The sequence below is a fragment of the Echinops telfairi genome, unplaced genomic scaffold, assembly GCF_000313985.2.
Source record: "Echinops telfairi isolate 266 unplaced genomic scaffold, ASM31398v2 ScPeMD7_7;HRSCAF=31, whole genome shotgun sequence".
In the NCBI taxonomy this organism is placed as follows: Eukaryota; Metazoa; Chordata; class Mammalia; order Afrosoricida; family Tenrecidae; genus Echinops; species Echinops telfairi.
Genome location: NW_022103904.1, coordinates 23,408,391 through 23,420,129, shown reverse-complemented (window position 1 = coordinate 23,420,129; position 11,739 = coordinate 23,408,391). Strand labels below are relative to the sequence as shown.

Genomic DNA, 11,739 nt, shown 5'->3' with positions numbered 1-11,739 from the left:
ACATATTTTTCATGAATGCATGTATATTTAAATAAAACCAAACTACTTTATAATTTAAAATTTTTAAACAAATATGAATATGTCCTCAATCCAGTCTATATTTTTCATTTATTTTGAAGCTATTACAAACAAAACAACCAACAAGACACTGTCATTGAGTCAATTTGGACTCCTAACAATGCAATTTTTGAAACTATAAAAGAGCCCCAAATCCACATTATATCAAAATAATCATATTCTTTCATAATACCATCAATTACTTATCAAAGGGAAAAAATGCACTAAATGTTTAATTCATTAGAAAATTTTCATCATAAATGCAAATATTTTATAAGACCATTTAATCCTTCCCCCTTTAGCACTTATTTTCACTCTGGAAGAATGGGATGAGGTGATTGTGACTCATGTTGGGCACTGTGAACCTAGTGTAGCAATAAGGTGCACAACAATATAAGGTCAGAGCCATCAGCTATTTCTAAATCTATTTGATCAAACACGTCGTCCTTTCTGCAAATTCTCATATTCAAACCATGGTATTCACCCCAAGCCAAGCTCTCTCACCCTCTAATAATGTCATGGTTGCTTTTGAAACTTTAGAGGGGAGGATTATCTCTCAGAAATGCATACTACTCATAAGCTCAAAGCAAGCTTGGATATTTAACCATCCTTGATACAATCAGAATGAGTATACAGTAATCATCCTAATCAGAAAGGAAGGAGGACACCCACCAAAATTACGAGATTTTGTTAGTTTCTTACATTGGTTTAGAATTTTATGGATTAAAATATATAATCTCTTGCTCAAAAAAAAAAAGTTAAAAGGCAACAACAAGAGAAAACCCTTTTTGGTGAGGTAGGTAGAGCAGATCTCATAGACACTGAAGTTCCCTTGCCTAAGATGGCACAAATAGACGTTGATGTCATTGGAACTTGAATTCTGAGGCGCAGTCTGTCCTTCCAGCCCACATGCCTCTTGCTGACGTGAAGACAGCAGGGGCAACGCAATCGACTCTAAAGCCCAAGCCACTCAGCGCGTGCCATGCAGATGTCTTGAAGTGCGATGAAAACCAGTACTATGATCTTGGAACACAAGTCCACATGTCTTTTTCAATGGGGTTCTGGACAGTTCCGATGCACTTGATAGATGAAAACGAGTATGCAAATAATCCTGTATTGCCATAATTATCAATAGAAGTATAAATAATTATAGCCTGGGGACAAACTATTTGAGAGCCATCCAGGTGGTTCTGACCATAGTGACTGCACAACAGAGCAAAACACCGTTCAGTTTGGCACCAGCGTCACAACTGCTCTTATGCTTTACCCTGCTGTTGCAGCCACTGTGTCAGTCCTTCTTGTCGGGGGTCTTCCTCTTTTTCATTGCCCCTCTACTTTACCCAGGTGGATGTCCTTCATAGGGACAGTACATTATTTAATGTGGCTCTCCTAGCCAAAGTCTCTAACTCCCACCAAACCACCTTTTCCTGCATGGGTCTGATAAGAAAGTCGGGGGAACCTACTGCTAGGATTCACCAGTGAGAAACCGTGAACAAGATTCTCTCTAATCACATCCTGCTGTGTACAAAAGGAGTCCTCTGAGAAGCAGGAGTAGGGAATCTCGTTACCAGGAAGAGCCAGCAAAGGAGCATGTCCTCTGGACCCCAGATATCCATGTAGTGAACCTCTGGGTCCGGATACAGGTATAACATCAAAGGTGCAGCAGCAGAACCAGGAGCCAGAGCATGGAACGGAGTGAAGGACTTCTCAACCCATGGGGCCAATAAAGCTGAGCGCTTTTATGTAGGAAGCTGGCTTGCGCAGTGGGTGCCTCTGGGCACGTGTGTCAGGGCGCTGGGTTTGCTGACCCACGGAGCTCACGCCGAATGCCTTCAGGTTGAGGTTTACAGTGACGTGTTATGGCCCTTTGAGCATTTTTTAGCAGACCTGAAAGAACTTTTTCTCACTGGAATTAACTTGTTAACTTCCTTAATAAACCCTTTAATCACGAATTTTGTCTGTGAGTTCTGTGTAGCTGCTGCAATGGATATTAGAACCCAGAGGGGTACACTAGAGGACATTAATTAAAACCACACATCCTTTTCCAGGAACATGTGATAACATGTGAGACGAAGTTTCGCCATCCCTGCCTCTACAGGGCACTCTGGGTTCACTTATTCCAAAAGAGATTTGTTGGTTCTTTTGGCGTCCACGGTACTTCCCACACCTTTGCCAGCACCGTCATTCCAACGCGTTGAGATTCTGCTTTGGTCTTTCTTATGAGGTGATTGAAAACATCATGGCGTGGGCCAGGTACACCTTGCTCCTCAATGTAACATCCTCCTTTTTAACATGGTCAAGAGGCCTTGTGCAGACTTTCCCAAAGCATTGCATCATTTGATCTCTTGACTGCTGTCGCATGAGCACTGGTTATGGCTCGAAGCACGAGGAAAGCCCTGGCAACTTCCATCTTTTCTCTGTTTGCCATGCTGTTACCTATGGGTCCAGCTGGCAAGGCAGATACTGAAACGGTTCAGTTTTCAAAATCATAAAGAATAATCCTGATTAAAAGGCAGAAAGTAAATTAAGTGTTAAGATTCCGATTTCATAAACTTTTTCAATTGTATTGTTTAAAAATATGAGAAAAGATTCACTTTTGTCTCTCATTTTTTCCCCACTGTAAAACTTGGTTTTACCCTGGGAAAACCAACACGTGTGCTAGTTAGCTTTCTTTGAAGCCTGGCTTCATGACTAGAAGGCCTCCACTGCGGGAGTGATCTTGCGGAAGAACTTATGACCTTGGGAGTTTGTACTTTCAAATATATACCCTGGAGGAGCAGGGTAGCTAGCAGGGCAGACATCCTGCTTCTTCGGCGTGTACTCTGTGGAGTACATGGTCGCATCGTCAAATGGAACAGAACTTCTCAGAGAAATGGTTAAAGGTTTGCAACTCTTTGTGGGAATCAGGTCATGTGGCACATAGTGAGATCGGAAAGTGCTCAAACCATCAAATTTTCCAGATGGGTTCGGTATCTGCTGTTGCCTCTTAATAATTCCCTGACGACAACTTTCCCACACTGGGAAATCTTCCTTTGTGGTACTCTTCCCTTGGAAGGGAACGTTGCTATTTCTTCTATGAGAAATGGGCCTTATGGCAGCCACACGGCTGGCCTGATGTGGGACATAGTCGAGATGACTCGTGCTACTGAACTGCATAGTCCCTGCTGGTGGGACATACTCTGCTGCTTTCCTGACAGGGGGTGGTGGCATTTCCCAAGGCTGAAAACTTTCTTGGAATTCAGTGCTTCCTGAAAACGGAACATTTTGGGTCACTCTGTTGTAGGCAGGTTTGCAGATCTTTGCAGTCTCACCAACAAGACCCTGGAAGTCATTGCGGTGAGTTGTGAGAGCCTCAAAAGGTTGGCTGGTTGGCTTGTACACTTCTTTTGGCCTTGCACATGTGAATTCCAGCTGATGTGGGACATAATCAAGGCGATGGCTGGTGTCTCCATTAAAGGGGATGGTGGAAGGTTGGAGCGCAAAGGACGGCTTGAAGCTTGGCCGTGGTTTTACCTCCTGAGGCATGTAGTCATCCTGAAATGTTGTTGAGTTTCCGAATTTCACAGTAGGTGGGTGGTAATTTTCTTTGGGTTTATAAAGTTCGCTTTTCTGAATGTCCCAAGCCCTATAATCATCTTGAAAATGAAAAAATAAAAAATGTTTAATTATTGAATAATCACATCTTACATACTTCTCACAGTACCCAATCCTTCCATTTTTTTTATCGTCTGAATGATAGTATCAAATATGACATTTGTCGAATTCCCCTCAGACCTGTTTTTTATTTCCACTCTTCTTCCTACCTACCAGCTTGAATACACATAACTTCCTACTTCCAGACTCATTTGATCCCATAGCAAGGGAGCAACACATTTGAGCCTTTTTGTTGATCAGTTTTGGAGTCCAAAGGGCTGAATTTTGGATGACAGACTTTAAGAGATAATTATTGTGCTTCCTCACTTGGGAGCTGCAAAATCTGGTTGAAATTCTCACGCTAATATGAATCATATAGAATATACAAGTTAATTTGAGGTTAACATGAGTCATAAAATTCAAGCTGGATTCAGAAGAGGAGGTGCTATGAAGGCTATCATTGCTGATGTCAGATGGATCATGGCTGAAAGGAGAGAATTTCATAAAGATGTTTCCTTGTGTTTTATTGACAACGCAAAGGCGTTCAGCTGTGTGGGTCATCACAGACGTTAGAGCCTGCCTTGAGAGGAATGGGAGTATGTCGCCGTGCTCCGGGAGCACTTATAGTCGGCCAAGAGGCAGTCGTACACACAGAACGAGGGAACACTGCATGGTGTGAAACCAGGAAAGGTGCGAGTCAGGGCTGCATCCTTTCACAATACCATTGAATCTGTACGCTGAGCAAATAATCTGAGAAGCTGGACTACATGGAGAAGAATGTGGAATCAGGATTGGAGGAAGGTTCGTTATCAACCTAAGACACACAAATGATACAATTTTGCTTTCTAAAATGGAGGATTTAAAACATTTGCTGATGAACATCGAGGGCTAGAGCCTTCTTCATGGATTACATCTTAATGGAAGAGAAACCCAACTCCTCATAACTGGACTAATAGGCAACATCATGATAAATAGAGAAAAGACCGACGTTGTCAAGGATTCGAGTTTACTTGGATCTATGATCAATACTCAAGAAAGCAGCAGTTAAGAAATCAAATAATGTCTTACACTGGGCAAATCTGCTGTACGAGTGTTGAAGAGCAAGGCTGCCCCTTTGAAGACTAGGTATGCCTGGCCTAAGTCATAGGATTTTCAATTGCTTCACATGCATCTTAAAATTGGAAAAGGAATTAGGAATACCAAATAACTGATGCATTTGAATTATGGCCTTGGCAAAGAATATTGAACCTAGCATTGACTGCCAAAGAACAAACAAATCAGTCTTGGAAGAAATGCAGCCAGAATGTTCTTTAGAAGTGAGGGTGGCGAAACTTCATTTCAGGGACTTTGGACGTGTTATCAGGAAGAACCGGGAGAAGGACATCATGCGTGGTAAAGTAGATCGGCAAAAAGGAGGAAGACCTTCACAGAGATGGACTGACATAGTGGCTATAGCAATGGACTCAAACACAATAATGATTGTGAGAAAGGCACAGGACCGGGCAGTGTTTCATCCTATTGTGTAGGAGTTGGGACTGACTGAACGGCACCTAACAACATAAGCCATAAAACTGAAATACCTGGATCAAATCAAGTGCCATGATGTGTGGGCAAAAATGATGTCAGGATTAGTACTTGCTTTGGAAGGACTTCTCCAAAGAGAGACAATCTCCACTCTATTATAGGGTCACTAGGAGTCGAAACCAGGAGTCTGGTAGCATAGTGCTTATGTGCTGGGTTGCTAACCCAACCCAAGTTCAGAAGTTTGAAACCACCAGCCACTGTGTAGGAGAAAGACGAGGCTATCTACTTCTGTAATGTGTTACAGTCCTGGAAAGCCACAGCGGCAGTTCCACCCTGTCCTACAGAGCCGCTGTGAGTCGGAATTGACTCAAAGGCAGTGAGTTTGGCTTTATGAGAACTGTATTCCTAAAGGGCTCCCTAAACAAAGATAAAGGAGAACTTGCACTATTTTATAAAGATCTTTGACTACCTTTTCCTTTTCATGAAATGAACTTGATGATTCCAACAGATAGAGTACCACTTACTGCTCAGGCCTGAACTGAGTACTTTTCAAGAGTATTTGCAATAAATGTGGAATTTACAAGTGAACCTCAGAGCTAAAATATGAGATTAAAATTTCAATACTGCAAACGTGCTTCCTAATGCTTATTAGACCAGGGATGGGAAATTGGAGTGCTTACATTTTAACTACTACATGATGGAAAAGGTTATAAGCTGGAAAATACTATCGAATTAATTTCACCATAAGATAAGTATTCCTAAATAGCAAAATTTAATCTCTAAAATACTGACATTCATAATACAATATAAAGTATTTGGATCTGGCCTGAAATGTGTACAATGCAACAGGAAAAATGAAAACTCAATTGATTATACCTGGCTACTTACTTCCAAGAGGTACATGCCTCATATATAGGGCAAGGATCGATCTAGCCCCGGTGGCACAGTGGGTGACATGTTGGGCTCCGATCCACAGGTCAGCAGTTTGAAACCACCGCCACTCTGCTGGCGAAAGACAGGGCTGGGAGGAGTCCCATATGGGAAACCCACAAGGGCAATTCCTCTCTTTTCTATGGGTCACTGAGTCAGAATTGACCTGATGGCAGTGAGACAATACAAGTTATCCTCTATTTTTGTTTTTAGAAAATTATTTTTCATCATGTCTTCAAACAATTCAATCGGGTTCTCTTCTTCGTGGATTCCATGTAAAAGTGCCCCATAGATTTTAGATGCTGTTTCCTCACTCATCGTATTTAGGGCTAGTTTTATTAAATTATCTCAAGTTTACTATTTTGTTCTCCTTGGCTGGGCTGAGTCTAGTGTTTGAAGGCATACGTAATTGTGTGTGTGTGTGTGTGTGTGTGTGTGTGTAGGGGTCGTGGTGGGGTGATTATTTCTAGCATTCCCACTTACTTTCATAGTTTCTCTCTGATGAAGTTTTCCATCTTTTCATATATTATTTCCATTTGAGCTTTTAACATATCAATAATCACTTAAAACTCACTGCTACTGAGTCAATTCCAACTCATAGCTCCCCCATAAGATACAAAAGAGGTGCCCTTGCTAGTTTCTGAGGCTATAAGTCTTTATGGACGCAGAAAGCGTCATCTTTCTCTGGTGGAGTGGCTGGTGGGTTAGAACTGCTGACCCTATGGTTAGCAGCCCAGCTCATAACCACTATATTACAAGGGCTATCAATGATAGTTTTTTAAATTCCTTATCTCGTATGTAATTATATCCCAAGTTATCTCTGAATCTGGTTTTTATTTGGGTTCTTGACAATTATTCCCTCTTTCCTTTTATTTTTTATAACTTGTGGTTTGCTGATGAAGGCTGGACATTGTGTGAAGGAAAATAGAAAAATAATACTTATACCCAGAAATTTATATACATCCTTTTTTGCTAACTCTTTAGTTAGCAGAGTTGAGTCATTCTTGCTAGTATTTAAACTTTTAAACTATATTTGGTTCTTCATTGGATATTAGATGTCATCTTCATTTTTTAAGTGGCATGTTACCTTTGTAGGTTGGGACAGTGTCCAACTTTCCTTTTTTAACTTGCTGTCTTTCCAAAGGCCGGGCTATGGCCACAGGCTGCACTTTATAAGAATTGAAATCCCGCTTGTAGGTAGTACCAAGATCAATCTGTCCAAGTTTGGGCTTATATTCTTCTGGTACATGACGAGGCTGTTTGACTATTTCATATGGACGATAATCTGACCTGAAATATATATGTATATATTTCAAACACAGGCTCACAGGTTCTCTTATTTATAATTATTTTAATACAGTATTAAAAATGTCAAGATCTTTTTTATTTGAAAATTTGAGAAAAGATTAAAATAGTAGCAGTTGATACATAGTTTGAAAAAAAAAAGAATTCTATAAGTTTCTGCTCAATGATTAAACTAGTGAATATGACAAAAATCCTAGTTTTCAATGTATCCTTACAATGGATTTTTTTGTTAGTTGGCAATAAGTTAATTCCTCATGTAATTGCTATTTTGCTCACATGGAAGGAAATCTCAGGTGATCTGATTAGCCTGAAAAATATCCCAAGGGAAACATATCCCTTGGGTCCATTGTCAAGGGTCTAATTCATCCTGCTTCTAGATTCTATGTAACTATTCAGACACTTTCTTCTCACTGAAGTCAAATTGCCATCCTACTCAGGCCGTTAGAGATCAATCAAAACTGTAAGATAGATATGAGTCTCACTCATGTATGGCTCTCCTAGGAGAAGGGAGACATAGGTGGTATGATAATCCATATGATACATGATAATCCAACTGCTGTAGATATTATATTTAACTATGTGGGAGAGGCAGGAGTGTAGGCACTGAGGCAGATGCGTGAAGACCACTGATTCACACTGACCTGGTTCCTAATCCAGGCTTCATTTACTATCAGCACCACTTGACAAATTCCTCGACCTGTCTATGCCTCAGTTTCCCCATATGTAAATGGGGCACGAATATCGTCTACTTTATATGGTTGTTTTTCAGCAGGGGTGTCAAACTGGCAGCCTGCAGGCTGCATGCGGCCCCCGAGGTAATTTTTTGTGGCCCACCATACTCTGAAATAAAATGTAACAAGGGAATTGTGTGTACAGTATTGCCTCAATCTCTCCTAAGTGCTATTTTCTTCATAACAATTTTTTTTCTATCTTTATTTTATTTCAGAGCATCGTAGGCCACAAAATATTACCTCGGGGGCCACATGCAGCCTGCGGGGCGCCAGTTGGACACCCGTTTTTCAGGATTATCCACACACATACTTTAGAGGACTGTTTGGTATGTAAGAAGGGCAGCTAGGCTGCTAACAGCCAAGGTCTGCAGTTCAAAACCATCCGCTGCTCCTTTGAAGTGTTTGAGTGTGCTATTATGAAAACTTGGAACATGATGGCTTGGTGCTGACAGATGGAGAAAAGTCGTTCTGTTTGAGGACATTTAGGAAGCAGAAGTGATAGGACCAGATGAGTTGAATATTGGAAAAAAGGTGAGGGAGGAAGAAGGCGTGCATGATTTCTGCCGTGTGCAGCTGAAGATGTGATCTTACTTGCTAAGATAGGGAACAGGTTGGAAAAGATTTATTGAGGGAAATAGTTTTAGTGGAGGCACGTTGAGCTTTGAGGCACTTCATCTTCATTTCTTAAGTGGCCTGTTACCTTTGTAGGTTGGGACAGTGCACACAGGAAAAGCCTGAACACACACCACCACAAGGCCAGATCTGTTCTTCCTCATTCGTCTCCAACAACAGAGTGCTTCCATTAACTAACTCACTGCTGCTAAGTCCATGCTGACTCACAGCAACCCTGTAAGACAGAGTGGGACTGCTCCATAGGGGTTCCAACACTGACGTCTCATGGGGGCAGAGAGGCTCGTCTTTCTCCCATGGAGCTGCTGCTGAGTTTGAACCACCGGCCTCGGGGTGAAGTCACTATGCCAGCAGGGATTCCTGAAACCAAGTTCAGTCTTGGTTTCTCTGATTAGACTGGGTGTTAGAAAATATACCTCCAAACCCATGGCAACCTTCAACTGAGAAGTATTAATAATTAGAGGGTGAATGCCATTGTATTCATGCAAGATAGCTTGCAAGATTTGACATGCCCAGACTCCTAATCTGTCAAGGCAAACTTCCTGGCACGCCTATGCTGTATTATTGTAATGCAATCATGGTTCAGAAGCCTTGTACAAACCCAACGATCTGCTTTTTACAGTCCCCTCCTTCCTGTATTGCAGAAAAAGATTAAATGTTTGTAGTATAAGGGGGCACCTTGTTCTGTCAAGTTCCCAACACTTGTTTGTACAGAAAAATCAGCTGTCTGAGCAACATGAGCAACATGAAGGAGCCAAGCAAGAGGTGCAAAGCTCTAGGGTCTAGCTCTCCAAGACACTGCAAGTTCCCCAGTCAAAATACTAAGAAGAGATTCACTGTCTTACTAAATGGAGAGATAGAAATTTAAAAAGTGGGATTTTTCATTTCATTAGCATATCTGGACGCTTTGGAATTTGGAACATTTCTTTCTTTTTTTTTAACTATCAAAGGTTACTTGTACAAGTCAACTGGGGAAACTCAGAATTGGAAAGTGAATGCCTTTAAAAACTCTCCCAATTTAACATTTAGAATTGATGAAACACAAAAGCCTTATTCACTCAATTTAAACATGGTGCAATTTATAAGGATATCTCAAAAAGTATTACTATGCAATAATGGAAACCTTTATTGAACAAAGGATCAAAATGTGAAACTAGCCTTTCTTAACATATCCTCCATCTAGGTCTATACGCTCTGGAAACAGTGTTTCCTTCCTTCCCTGAAGAATTCTGTGTTCCCGGATTCATACCACGTCATAACAACTACTTGGCAGCCTCAGGGCATTCACATCATGTTTCTGTTCATTATCCTAGGCGTCTGGGAAACAGAAATAAGTCTGGAGCAAAAAGAGTTCGGGAACAAAAAGAAGGATCAGGGCTACAGAGAGGATGGAATAAGGCTTCCCAAGGAAATTCTCCTGAGACAGACCTCGCTCCCCTAGGAGAACAAGCACTGTCGTGATGGGGAAAGAGTCTTGGTGCAAGGTTCCTGGACTTTTTCCAACCAATGGAGTTTTCCATTTCCTTAACATTTCCTCATAAGCTCCCATGAGCATGATTTCTCTGCCATTCAGAAAAAATCTGTCAAGATTGCCCCATGGGAATCCAAAATAACCATCACCGTAACCTCCTGAGCCATCTCCCTCACCTGACTTTAACTGGCCAATAAAGCCCCTGGAAAGCTACTTTTTCGATTGGAAACCTCTCCCACCCCCCCACCCCCACCACTTCCTTTTGGAAGGCGCCCTAATGAGAATAAGACAAGTGTAGCGCTGAGAAAACCCGTGTGCTGCCATGCACTAGTGGCAGAGACATGTTCATGCACATATGTTTGGAATACACCTGTGTGCATGTGAACTGGAGTCCTAGTGGCAACACTTTTTGACATTGTTGATTTATTGGATTGCTTGTTTCGGTCCTGTCTACCCTTCAACACTGCAAACCACAGGAGAGTGAAGCCCTCTATATTGGGTGCCATGCCACATCCGGTGAGCCGCTGGTACTGACCCCCTGCAGGGCAGCTATGTCAACAGAAACACCAAAACACCAGCCAGGCTTTAAACTAGTCTCCTGGGACCCACTCCATTGCCTGCTGACTGCTCCATGGAACCTGCCAATTTGACCTTGAGGATGCTCTGAAGACGCCATGGAGGACTCTGGAAAGTCACGCACCTCCAGCAACAACTGGAGCCACCACAGTACTGCTGACGGCTCGGACTGCTTGAAATGAGGTTAAAAGACAGACTGATCTCATTTATAGGAAATACCTAGAGTAGGCCAATGCAGAGAGATCAAAGTTCATGTGAGGTTACTAGGGGTGGGTAGGAGTTGAAAATGGGACACCCTTGCTTAAGGGGTGCTGAGTTGCTGGTAAGGGTAATGAAAAAATCAGAAATGTACCGCGTGGGTGGTTGTCCAATTTTGGGGAAATAATTAAGGCCAGTGAATTGAACATTTCAATAAATGGGTGACATGCTAATGTTCTGTTATAGGTATTTTAGCACCAGTTATTTTTAAGTAGAAGTAATGACCCAAAGGTTTAAAAGCTCCCATCTTCTCTTTAAACAGAATGAGCCTTATATGAAAGAAGAATTGGCAATGGCTATGTATTAAAGCTGTTGTAGAGCATTTTAAAAGCTTCAAAGTGACAGAAAACTGACATAGGATTCCTTGAAAGGAGGAACCCTACTCAACTGTTTATACCGAAAGCTACAGATTTTACCATGAACACAGCACACATTAGAGTGAATGAATGAAAAAATTAACCAACCATGTTATCAAACATATGAAGAGATGATAAAGCTAGTCCTAGTGAAAACTTTGCCTTTGTCAAAGGGCATTTATAGAGGTCTAGATAAAGACATGTACATATGCAAATATATTTATATATGATGGGGAAATAGATCTATGTGCCTATATTTATAGGTTTA

At 41.5% G+C, this 11,739-nt stretch overlaps 1 protein-coding gene across 1 annotated transcript in view; it reads right to left on the bottom strand.

The window, feature by feature from the left end:
* Positions 1-2,373: 2,373 nt before the first annotated feature.
* The window catches only part of SAXO2 (stabilizer of axonemal microtubules 2), an 11,606-nt gene continuing 2,240 nt past the window's right edge, over positions 2,374-11,739 (bottom strand). Inside the window, exons 2-3 of the mRNA XM_030884490.2 lie at positions 7,232-7,434; positions 2,374-3,692 (exon numbers count right to left, since the gene is read on the bottom strand). Coding sequence (XP_030740350.1) covers positions 2,749-3,692; positions 7,232-7,434 — 1,147 coding nt within the window. The 3' untranslated portion in view covers positions 2,374-2,748. The remainder of the gene's footprint in view (positions 3,693-7,231; positions 7,435-11,739) is intronic.